Source organism: Drosophila mauritiana, chromosome 3R (genome assembly GCF_004382145.1).
Source record: "Drosophila mauritiana strain mau12 chromosome 3R, ASM438214v1, whole genome shotgun sequence".
Lineage (NCBI taxonomy): Eukaryota > Metazoa > Arthropoda > Insecta > Diptera > Drosophilidae > Drosophila > Drosophila mauritiana.
The window spans coordinates 3,153,502-3,165,833 of NC_046670.1; the positions used below are offsets into that span (position 1 = coordinate 3,153,502).

The 12,332-nt window shown below is 45.5% G+C and overlaps 3 protein-coding genes across 6 annotated transcripts in view; 1 reads left to right on the top strand and 2 right to left on the bottom strand.

The window, feature by feature from the left end:
- The first annotated feature begins 256 nt into the window (after window positions 1-256).
- Window positions 257-1,579, top strand: LOC117143857 (evolutionarily conserved signaling intermediate in Toll pathway, mitochondrial). Its single transcript, XM_033308721.1, has one exon. It carries the CDS (start codon window positions 335-337, stop codon window positions 1,562-1,564), a length of 1,230 nt encoding a protein of 409 aa, XP_033164612.1. The 5' UTR covers window positions 257-334; the 3' UTR covers window positions 1,565-1,579.
- Window positions 1,580-1,726: 147 nt separating this feature from the next.
- LOC117143855 (GTP-binding protein 2) lies at window positions 1,727-5,986 on the bottom strand. Of its 4 annotated transcripts, none has more exons than XM_033308717.1 (4): window positions 5,763-5,986; window positions 3,355-4,027; window positions 2,300-3,177; window positions 1,727-2,229 (listed from the first exon to the last, which is right to left on the bottom strand). In XM_033308717.1, exons 2-4 carry the CDS (start codon window positions 4,016-4,018, stop codon window positions 1,957-1,959), a joined length of 1,815 nt encoding a protein of 604 aa, XP_033164608.1. In that variant the 5' UTR covers window positions 4,019-4,027; window positions 5,763-5,986; the 3' UTR covers window positions 1,727-1,956. The 4 variants fall into 4 exon arrangements, with proteins under 4 accessions (XP_033164608.1, XP_033164611.1, XP_033164609.1 ...); XM_033308720.1 differs by lacking the exon at window positions 5,763-5,986 and adding an exon at window positions 5,348-5,614; XM_033308718.1 differs by lacking the exon at window positions 5,763-5,986 and adding an exon at window positions 4,651-4,806.
- Window positions 5,987-6,760: 774 nt separating this feature from the next.
- The window catches only part of LOC117144739, a 95,903-nt gene continuing 90,331 nt past the window's right edge, over window positions 6,761-12,332 (bottom strand). The window contains exons 16-18 of the mRNA XM_033310091.1: window positions 10,765-10,923; window positions 10,043-10,314; window positions 6,761-9,621 (exon numbers count right to left, since the gene is read on the bottom strand). Of these exons, the coding sequence (XP_033165982.1) occupies window positions 8,974-9,621; window positions 10,043-10,314; window positions 10,765-10,923 (1,079 nt within the window). The 3' untranslated portion in view covers window positions 6,761-8,973. The remainder of the gene's footprint in view (window positions 9,622-10,042; window positions 10,315-10,764; window positions 10,924-12,332) is intronic.

The window sequence follows — 12,332 nt, forward strand, 5'->3', positions numbered from 1 at the left end:
ACAAACAGCTGTTCTCCGAAGGAGATTCGTGAAGGAAGGCAGAATGAGCTTATGCTATATTGACTTCAATTTCTGTTACTAGTGTATGACTGTAAATGCGTGTACTACACTCATGACACTATACAAGATTGAAAATCTTTAGGTACAGCCAAAATTAAATACAATTTTCCGTCCCCAGAATTTACCAAATTTCGCTAAATACGCTAGACTGTCAGCGCTATAAAAACATATGTTTCAGCAGCAGTGCTGCAAAACGCGAACTAGTTCCGCAGCTTGTGCAATGTTTTGTAATCGTATTTACAAAATTATTCAATTAATTAATTATAAATAAAAAATGATACGCCGCGCACAATGCCTGCTGCGGCTGCACGGCAATGGAGGCCATTCGCTGGTCAGCCGCCTTAGATGCTACGCTACGGATGAGGGAAATCCGAAACAGAACCCGAATCCAAATCCCAGGGCACAGAAACCCGGCACAAAAAACCTGCCGGCATTGAGGAACCCCTTTACCGCCGCCCAGGACAGGACGAAAAACAGCTACCTGACCATGGTGGAGATCTTCCAGGAGCGCGACGTCCACCGCCGCAACCACGTGGAGTTTATCTACGCGGCGCTCAAGAATATGGCAGATTTCGGGGTGGAAAGAGACTTGGAGGTCTACAAGGCCCTGATCAACGTGATGCCCAAGGGCAAGTTCATACCCACCAACATGTTCCAGGCGGAATTCATGCACTACCCCAAACAGCAGCAGTGCATCATTGATTTGCTTGAGCAGATGGAGGATTGCGGCGTGATGCCCGACCACGAGATGGAGGCGATGCTGCTTAATGTTTTCGGCAGGCAGGGACATCCACTGCGCAAGTATTGGCGCATGATGTACTGGATGCCAAAGTTTAAGAACCTCTCACCGTGGCCACTGCCCGATCCTGTTCCGGATGATACATTGGAAATGGCCAAGCTGGCGCTGGAGCGGATGTGCACGGTCGACCTGCGGTCCAAGATCACGGTTTACGAGACCAGCGAGCTGAAGGATGCCATCGACGATACGTGGATCGTGAGCGGAATGAGTCCCGAGCAGGAGAAACTGCTGCGGGAGCACTCTCGCCAGAAAGCTCTGTACATCGAGGGACCCTTCCACATATGGCTTAGGAATCGGCGGATTAACTACTTTACCCTGCGCGCCGATGCAGATTCCGAGTTCCTGTCTCAATTAGATGAGCGGCAGCTGGACGAGGACGATGTCTCCCACATTGAAGTACCTTTCTTCGGTCGTGCTCCACCAAGGCGACACAATCAGCTGGGCAAGCTGCGCTCTGTCCACCAGCAGGACGACGGAACCATTATGGCCATCTGTGCCACAGGCACCTCCACAAAGGACTCCTTGCTCTCGTGGATTCGCCTGCTGGAAGCGAACGGAAATCCCTCCATAGGAGAGGTACCCGTCCTCTTCCGGTTCACATCCGAAGTGCCAGCCAAGGCGGAAGAAATTGAGGGTGGCGCCAGTGTCCCGGCAACAAGTGATAGCAGTAGTCAAGATGAGCTTAATAGCAGTAGAGCGAAATAAACAAATTGTTGAGCACTTTTTCGTCTTTGTATACCATAGAATTAATGGTAAATGTTGTTTAGAGTTAGTCGATTTTCATCATATGTACATATATAGTCTGATAGAAGGGAAAAAATCGATAGTTCGTTAATTACTCAGCAGCGAATTGAAAGAAACATTGTATGAATTTTGGTGTGGTTTTTAATGAAGTAAGGTTAACTGAGAAGGATTACTCACAACATCCGATTGTGAGCCGAGCTTAAACGAAAAATCACAGAACCCGAAACTAAGTGTACAGAAGATCTGCCTAGGATTTAACGCCTCCCTCTAATTGCTAATTAAGTGTATGTACATGTCATCTTTGTTTGAGATATATAGTTATGTCATTGGAACTATCCAGCTGGCCCGCTTCTCTACTTTATGCCCGTCTTGTTGACGGGAAAAACCTGCGTGACAACTCCGATTCCCTTGCTGGTTCCCTCGCGGAACAGGATGCGCATTCCAGGACGCACGTACTCCGGGTGGCCGACGAACTCGAACATCACCGAAGCACAATCGTTTGTGCCCAGTCGCTCGCCACCCATAATGCCCCGAATGACGGCCGTCTGGCGAATGCTTCCTATGTGGACTGTGGTTTGGAAGCCGACATAGATGGCCGTGGCGTGGAACAGCACGGACACCTTGGCCTGCAAGGGAAAGTTAATGTATTTATTTGGTAACGATAATATGTCTCATAAATGAAAACTAGCCACTCACTTGGAAGAAGAAGGTCCCGTATGGCTCATCCAGACTATTTCCAATATCACCCAGAAGAACCATGCCACTGCGTAGCGTTGGCACGTCCTGATCCATACTGAAAGACAGCGATGCGCTCTGACCAGCACGAACAACTCGGCAAGGAGCCTTGTTTCGGTGGATAGTATTAACAGTAACGGGATGAAAGCTACCATCGGGCAGTGGACCAATCTTCATGGGCATATTCTCTGTCAGCACGCCCTGGACAAGTAGACCGCCCACAACTGGTCCGACGTCAGAGACCCGGAAGATCTCGTCCACCTGGAACTCGCAAGATTCCTGCTCGAGCCGATCCTTCTCGGCGTTGCTGATTCCGGGCGAAAGGACGTACAGAAACTTTGTGACTAGGTTCAGGCCCGTGCCCGTAACATTCGACACGCAAAAGATGGGCACAATGTTCTCGGAGATCTGGTTTGACCCGGCGGAGATGGCCTCATCCGTGTTGGTCACCACGAAGGGAACCTTCCGGCACCCAATGGTGGTGAGCAGGTTGCACAACTCTTGTACCGTCGCGTCCGGCGATGTGATGTCTGTCTTCGTGACCAATACAAAGAAGGGCATGTCCAGTGCCCGCACAATAGCCAAGTGCTCCTCAGTGGTGTCGTTGCAACCACTGCCCGCCGATACCACCAGCATGGCGTAGTGCGGTGAGTATCCACTCAGTGCCTGCACGGTGGTGCGCATGTAGCGCCTGTGTCCGGCCAGATCCATGAAGGTAACCAGCTTGCTGGATCTGTCGCTAATCTCCTCTGCCGTCATCATCTCATTGTACTTGTAGTTGACTACATTGCCCAGTGCATCGAAGCCAAGGGTCTCGTGGGAGATGCAGGAGGTGCGGCCTTAAGAAGAGAAGCAAATCGGTCATTTATCAAGCAAACAAATCAGACTTTATGAGATATAAATAGAATTTGGAAAATAAGTTTGTTGAAGGTCAACAAGAGATGTCGTACATCTGGATATTCCAAATCTTTTGAATTAATTTATATTTGTAATTAGTACTAATAACGACATATTACCAGACTGAATCTCGTGCATGTGCCTAAACATATTGAGCCGCGCCCGGCCGTGTCCGTTGTCCAGCTCGTCCTGTGTTAGCACGCCCAGCAAAGTGGATTTGCCTGCATCAGCTCCGCCGAGCACCGCCACCCGAACCTCGATGTTGTGCTGGTCGTCGGGGATCTTACGGACCAGTACCTCGGCGACGGCGCGACGTGCGGCGATGATCTTTCGCCGCAGCACAGAGGTACTCGCGCCCAGGCTGTGGGCCATCTGCTTGAGCGTGGTGAGCGACGCATTCATGTCCTTGTCGCTGAGGCCCTGCAGATAGCCGGCGTCGGAGACTCCAATCTCGTAGATGGCCTCGCCGTTTCCCTCGCGCAGACGCCACTTCATCTGGGTCACCAGGTGCTCGAATCGCTGCTTCGACGGGTTGACCAGCTTCAGCTTGTACTCCACATTTCCGAGCTGCGGCTCTGGTGGCAGCATTCCCTGCTCGAAGTCGAAGATCAGGTTGCCCCGCTCGGTGGGCATCCCGCTCACCACGCTGCACTCGTTGGCATTGGCGTCCGTCTCATAGTCGCTGCTGCTGCTTCCGCCGCCGCTGCTGTTGCCATTGAGCTCGGGCTCCTCCTCGAAGCCGTCGTCCTGATTGGGATCAAAGAGACTCAGGAAGGACTCCATAATGTGTTGCTGCAAAAGAGAGGAGTGGTTCAAATAAATACAAATGACTTTCCTTCAGATGGGGTAAATGCTAATAATTCTGTTTAGACAAAGGAACTCTTTGTCTTGAGAAGAAAACATTTTTTGGGCCAATTGCGACATCGAAAACGTACACACATACATATGTATGTGTTTACATATGTACATACATATTTTCGAACAGCCGTGTCTGAAATAATAGCAGTGAGATACATAAGTAAATATTACTTGATTTGTTTACTCATATTTTACTGTATTTAGTCTGAGAATTATTCATTTCACAACGCCAAGCAGTTAAATATTGGGCTGAAATAACTTTTAATCTTGTACTTAAGTATTTTTAAACCTTATTTCGATACCACGTCATTTGTTTCACTTTAAAAACAATTATTTTTCAACTTCTATGTATCGTTTTGATGCAACCGTTTGCTTATGTGTATCCATCAAAACTGAAATTTTCCTCATTTGTTTTTTTGGCCGTCCTCTTTCACTTGCAGCGACCTTGACGACTTTGGCCGTTGTTTGGAGCACATGCGCGGGGGCAGGTGGGGCAGAAGGTCGATAAGACGACAAGTTCCAAACATCTTACCAGATAATCCCTATATTTGACTCACTAATCAAACCAATCCACTCGAGTTTATGCGAGATATTAAGCGCTAAAGCAGCTCCTATTTGCGCGCGACGCTGGCACAAAATATCGATTTTGGCTGCGCTTTTCATTTGCCCAGGTCGAATTTGTTGTTCGTTCGGCTATCTGGGTTCTGGGTGCTGTGTAGTTGTAGTTCGTAGTTGTGTGCGTACTTGTGCTCTCCGCTTTTGCTGCCTTTCGATTTTGTTTATAACCTGCTCCCGCTGTTTTGCTTTGTCGACCGAAGAACAAGCGCACCTGAATACTTCAAAAGCTTTCGCAATACCCTACCACAGGGCATTTGAGTTCTTTCATGGAACGTTTAGGTGTATTTTTGTTTAGCAAATGGGGGTAGAGCTTAAACAAATTAACTTGAAATTTACCTAAAATTACCTAAATATTTAATGCGGAATGTTATTACGGATATATTTAATTTTAACAGTTAAAGATAAGTGATAAATTTGTAGGTTTTAATTCTATTTAATTTATTTTCGCAATTAGAAGGCAGGAAATAGCTTTAATTACGTCATATGCTATCTTTCACAGGAAATCTAAAAGTTAACTTTCTAGTGATTTTGATGCGAAGCCGCGACGTTCGATTTAACAATTAAATCTTGACTCCCCAATTCATACACACCTCGTTAATGTTCTTCAGATAAGAAAACTTAGTATAAAAAACGAACCTTCTTAATTGTGAGATAACTCCCACTGTATTAAATGATTACGTTTTATGTAGATACGCGTAGCGGATTTCTAGGTCGTCTAGACCCTTTCCCTTTTCGGCGCGTAGTTTTGACAGCTTTTCGCGTCTTGTCCTCGCCGCGTTTGCTTCGCATCTGATTTTCTACACAAGCGCTTTTGTTTTGATCGCGTCAGCTGCGTTATTATTCTCTATCTCGAAATTGATTGAGGACGCTTCGCGGAAAGCTCCTTTCCGTTTGAATTCCGGGAAGTAACTGCCGCGTTTACTGAATTCATGCAACCAACAAAGAGCAGAAGAGGCAGCAGGGCAAGCATATTGGGGAATTTCACAAGAAACATAAATCGCGCTGCAATTTCATCAGCCAAACAAAAATGGAGTCAATGCTCTGCACTTACGCAGTTGCTGATGCAATAATGCGAATCTTCAATGGTCTCTGTGTGGGTGGGTGTTGTTATTCGCGTTCGATTCACGTTGCCATGGCAATTTAGCACTTTTGTGGATTAAGCACTCCCAACACACTTCAAATTTCGGGGGACGCCAAAGTTGCGCCAGCAATCCAATCAATTAGCTCGATTACAAACCATAAACTTCCTACATTTTGTGACTCCGACAAACAGATGTTTATGCTCGCCACGCGTTAGTGCCTTTTGGCACTGACCTATCCAGCTGCTGCGCGCGCTTACCAACACTGCCTGTCTCGGCGTCCATTGTGAACGGAACACATTTTTCAAATTCAAATTGTAACGTGTTTTTAACAATATATGGGGCTGCAAATGTTTCACCGGAAGAAGATGAATCTTCTATGTTTTCTCATTCATAAAGGACGGCTTTGTAGGTACTTTAGTGTTGAGAATTCATTCCTATTCCTTTCGTTTTGGTAAATATTACTCAAATAAGTTAATTAGCCAGCATAGAACTTAATTTCTACCTCGGCTAGTTAGTTTAAATTAATGTAGAAAGTGTAAGGAAATGCTTTTACTTTTAAATCTAGCGTTGATTTCGAAATTGTAATTATTTTCCTTCCAAAAGCTACCGCAGTTCCAAAAAAAATCGTTGTCCTGCCCCTTATATGAGCAAATCATATAATTGCCGCTAGGTGGAGCTCGCTTTCAAGCTCTAAAACATCTGCTTTGCTACTTCTATATATCGAAAGTGGGAAAAGTGTATTAGATAGTTCACCTCTCCCCTTAGAATGTTGGGTTTCTTGGAGCGACAAAACAGTTTTCCATTGGTTTCAGAAAATCATTCGAATGTGTGAAGATTTTTTTATGTTTTTGGATTGCTATCAACAGTTGTATCTGCGAAAGGAGAAAAAATAATTGGGGAAAACCTTGTGCCTCCCAGCAATGAAAGAACAACTCGAATTGCTTTAATTCAAACTCAATGTATTCTCATTAATATATTTACGTTTTATTCCTTATCATTAACATTATTACTTTATCACAAATATTTTAAGCATTTTTACATATGTAGTCAGTTACAATGATGTGTATATGTATGTCTGTCTGTTTTCGGGACTTGGGCTTGCATGTATGTATGTACATCGTTGACCTCTCTGAGGCTCATAAAATAGTGTCTGCTGACCTCGACATGGATCATGGGGATGTCGTGATGCTACAGGTTGTTGGGGATCGTTTTAAAATTGCACTAATCGCACTCGATTTTGGTTATCTACAGCGGGGACCTTGCCTATGTATGTATAAACTTGGAGGAAGTTTACGATTTGCTCTACCAGTTGCCTGGATGCTATAACTTTTACATTTAAACATTATGACATTACATTGATTTCACTAATCGCTATCGATGACTTAGCATAGATATTTTTAATTTCCCATTACGGTTCTTCGTTAGAAAGTCAAGAACAGAATCGCCCAACTGATATGACAAACGTTTGAACACTTATAGTCGTTTAGCCCTTGTCTTGAGTATGATATAGTCGTATAGCATTTCCGATGTGCTAATGCCTTGATAACAATTGCCAATGAAAGTGGGATGATAGGAGGAACTGCCCCAAACCTGCGAGCTGGGCCGACCCATTCAATATCCAATAAATAATGCTCAAGAATACATTCGTTGTGTGTGTGGGTGCTCAGGTCCAACTGGTTGGCGTCCGTCAATGAGGTGTCTGTCGGTCGGAATTGGCCGGAATCGGGCCCATCAAATGGCCATCTGGAAGTGGAACTCCGTGCCTTTATCCCTCTTATCGCTCGACCCGCATAAATCATTTTATTAGCTTATTAAAAACTTTTCCATTTATTGTCATCGTTTTGCGCTATCGTGCGCACAAATCCGTGCCCAGTTATATATACCCATTCAATCGGGAGGGGGTACTCCGGATTGGGGATTCGGCCAGCAGCATGGATTGGGATATTTTTCTAAACTTTTCTTTATTGCTCACTTGTTGGCTGGCCCCGCTGCTAATGGCAGTGGAGCCGGAGCGGGAGCGGGAGCAACTGCTGTGACCATTAAATTCAAATCTGGTGCTGTTTTTGGCGCGTGTTTAAAAGTTAAATAATGACCAGCACTGGGCACGCAATGGCGCAAGACGTGTCCAATATAACTTTGCCTTTTTTCGGGTCGGCCCGACTTTGATCTCGTTCGCGGGAGGGCAGTTCAAATAGTGCGTCTGCGGCAGGAGGGGAGATATGTTTTCCGGGGGATATGTGCTTCTCACTTTAGCCGGGACAAACAGATTCAACAACGAGTTTCGAGTTGGAGAGCCCTGCTCCCAGCCACTCGGCCTCGCGATGGGCACAGGTCGTGGAAGATTAGTTTCACCTTGGGGGTCGCCCCTTAAATTAAAGACTGAACCCAGAGGCGCGGGGCTGGGAGGGGCTCCGACCTACACCAGTCGGAGGATATAGTATACAAGTACATCTACGGTTACGCTTAGCTTAAACATTTACAAACGAACGGAGACACAGACACACGCATTACATATACATATTCGTACTTTAGCTACTCCTCTACATCTAGTAATTACTTCTAAGCGACGCTGTCGAACAGGGTTTTTAAGTGTACAGCTGCGGTCAAGTTGGTAGCACCCTCGGTTCAAATTTGGTTAAGACCCAAGTCAAAACCAACTCAAAAGTTGCCTTCTTACAGCACTTTTAATTTTACAACAGATTTATCCTAAAAAAGTTTCAATTTGACAATGATATTTTGCATTTCCTTTCTTATATTAATCAGATCATAGAGCTTACAAAACGCTATACAACTAATAAAATATGTTTTCCGCAATCCTAAAATTACTTTGTTTACAGTGTAGTTCGTAAATTTAGGATATGTTGTTTTACAAACTTAAACATTTAAAATTTAGCGAATATTTACTAAAAACAACACGTATCTTCTTCGAAATAGACTTAAATTTTTCTTTAAAACCATGTATACTTTATACTCTATACTCTCAAACTTGGTCTGCAGAATCAGTAAACTTATAAGGGTGGCTTGAGCTGGATTAACTAACGTATTCAACCCCTCCACCGCAAACTTGACCGCAGCTTCACATGACTAGTAGTTGTTCGCTGTCACTCTGATTCGGCTGTGTTTTGGGCTACTGCTGTGCGCCAGTCTTTTGGTTTCCATGCCAGGACGACAGGATGGTGCTTAGACGCAGCTCTCCGGCCCGGGCAGTGTGTCCGTGATGATGTGGTTGCGTCCTGCCGCCGACTTATGCGTGATGGTGTTGAGCTGCGACGGCGACAGGCTCGTGCCGACGGCCATCGCCGATGCCATGCCCATGCCCATTCCCGGTCCAGGACCCACGCCCATTCCTGCTCCAACGCCCACGCCCATCCCCAGGCCCAGACCCATGCCCTTGGGCAGCGTCATGTGCGCAGCGGGCGGCTTGTTGAGGCCGTAGTCTATGAGGCTGCTGGTGGTCAGGTAGTCGGCCAGGTTGAGCGGATCGTGGCCTCGCTGAGGAGCCATGTTGTGGGGCAGCGTGTGGTGCAGGTGGGCGGCATAGCCACCCGGGCCCGCACTTCCGTTGGCGGCCATCGCATTGCTCACCGTGCTGCCGGCGGAGCTGAGGGTGCTGCTGCTGCCGCCCGTGCCCGCCGCTCCGGCGGAGTAGCTGGCCATGCTCAGGCCCAGCTGCTCGTAGCGACTCAGCGTGGGCATGGCGTCGTAGAGAAGCGGTGGGTTGCTCCCGCCACCCCGGGCACCGACCAGGCCACCCGCCGCCGGGTCACTCTCCAGCTTCAAGGTGCTGGACTGCGAGGGCGGGCTGTTCAGGTGCGGCGCATTGCCATCCTGCAATGAAAAACGGGGTAAGTTGGCTAGTAGCTAATCAGAAAGCCAGTTAAAAAGCTTTTAAATAAAAGATAAATACTACATTCCCTTTGCATTGCATTTTCGTTTAATGTTTCCGTTAATGAATGTATACTTTCCATTTTCAATAATTAATTTAATAAAGGGCATAGAACACAATAGAAAATTCTAAAAAATATATTAAATAAAATGTATGTATAAGTCAATAGCTAAATAATCCTCTTAAACAGTACAACAGTATATTTTACGTATAAATTTTATATTATTGAAGGGTAACATACTGAAAATGCAATGTAAAGGATGTCTATAAAGTCCTGCCCGTTTGCAATAAACGCCTGTGGTGTCGACTACATACATAAATGGCATAGTTAAAGGGCAACGCCTCCTGGCCACTGGCACTTACATAATCCGTGGTTTTGTGGCCACCAGTGTTGCCCGTCATGGGAGCGGCAGATGCACCACCAGCTCCTCCGCCTCCTCCTCCTCCACCGCCGGCGAACAAACCACTCGGCCGATTTCCCAGCGGCGACGAGGCGTCACCGCCAGTTGGAGCACTCTTCTGGGCGCTCAATATGTCCGGCTGCTTCTCGATGCCCTGCTTCAGGGTGTAGGCCACCACGAGCCGCTGGTGGCCAGCTCCCGTTTCCAGGGGCGCAGTCACCGTCACATCCATGCCTGTCGGGAGAGTGGAGCATTAGCAAAAAGAGCAAGAGCATGTAGAGTTGGCTCAGCACTGTGGGGGTCTAAATACCCTTGCAGCAGGTTACTTGGAATCATATTTATCATCCTAACAACAGATCTCACTTTTCTTCACTGGCAAGACTAACTATCTAGAACTTGATTTTTGACATCAAGTTCATAATTAATTCGAAATGTATTGTAATTAGCTAAGTAATATAGTTCTGGTAGATACAATTCGATTGAAGGTTTAAATTGAGGATACTACTTCATAAAGTCAAGATACATGTAGAAAGCTGGATAGGATGTGTATAATGGGATCGGATCACCTAATAGAAACTAAAAACTTCTACACTTGATGACAGGCCATCAAAGGAAACTATTTGATCCCCTGCCAGGGTATTTGAGTGACCGCCACATGGCCGTGCGTATGCTGCAATGACCCACCCAGGTGCTTGTCCTTGTCATCGCACATGTTGCGGGCTCCTTGGCCACGGCGCCTGCGAACGGCGATGACCACCACGGATAGCACCGCTATGCCCACGGTGAATAGTGTGCCGGCGAGGAGAGCAGCCAGGGGTAAGATGGACAGGCCCATTCGACCATCTGCAAAGAGCGAGCAACAAATGGTAGAGCGATTAGGACATTGCTGCAGGAGATTTGTCTTCATTGATGATGTGCCTTTCATGTTTGGACTTTCAATGAAAATGTATACAGTTGGTAGAAATAATTTTAATCATGCAAACAGAAGGTAAAACGTATGTATTTCCCTATTCAGGAATTGCACGGTGTAGTTGCGAGGAAATCGAACATAGATATACCCCTTTTTCCACATGGTAATTTTCTAGGTGGCTTACATTCTTAATTAATGAAAACAAATATTTAAAAACTGATAATTAGGTAAAACATAAACATAAGTTTATAAGATTCTATATGTTAAGATTTATTATTATTTTCATTTTATTTATTTGGTTAAAGGAAAGTGATGCAAAAAGAAATAATAATAAATAATTATGAGGTAAAAAAACAGTTTTCCAATATATCTTGAGAAAGAAAAAGTTTATTAAACTTTAAAATATTCATTTATTTATATATTTTTTTTAAAACCTTAAACACCCCAGATATTTAATCTCAAAATACGTTTACTTTCATCATGCTTCGACTTTCGCATTGATTGCAAACTTCAAACATAGTTGGGAATGCGGCACTTAAAATACAATTTGTGAAATAAAACGCACGAGTATGCAGGTTATTTTCCCTGACTTCTGATGATGAAAGCTATATGCCAGCTCTTTGTCTGACCGAACTCGATAAATAGCCATTGGTCGGCGAGGGTCCAATAAACTGGATGCGGCGTTGGCCACTTGACTGCTGCTCGCCCAGCGCTTTTCCAGCCGTATCCAGCCATATCACCCAAATCCATAACCCATATGGCCAATACTGTACCGCCTCTCGGGCTTGCGCCCATAAAACGCACGTCGCATGTCAAGTGGCTGCCACAGGCAGCGGTCCTTCAGCCAATCGCTCGCTTAGTTTGTTGTATTTGCGATTGCGATTCCGATTGCGATGGCGATGGCTTTAACGTCAGCGCTAAGCATTTCAATTAAAATCCGCTTGCCGGCTGGATTTTCGGACGATTGGGGAACTCGTAATTGAATATGCATTACAAGGCCGGCCGCCCACACTGCGGATACGCAACCTGAGCATTGCGATGCCACGCCCACCTTCGTACACAGTGTATATTCTCGACATTCAACAAATTGCGCGCCTGCGGATATGCAACGCAGAAACTCAATAGGCAAACATCAGACCAAACAGCAGGAGGAATCAGGAAGCGGAAATACAGTGGATGCTGAATTGATTAAACAATGATTTCATTTCGATATTTCAGCAAATATTAGTTCTCAATAACAATCTTGATACAACAACTCTAGCTATGTTCAATTTAGTTTCTGGTTTCTTGATTATACGATTATGATGTTATTAAATGTGGATTTATGGCGCTGGAGTTGGAT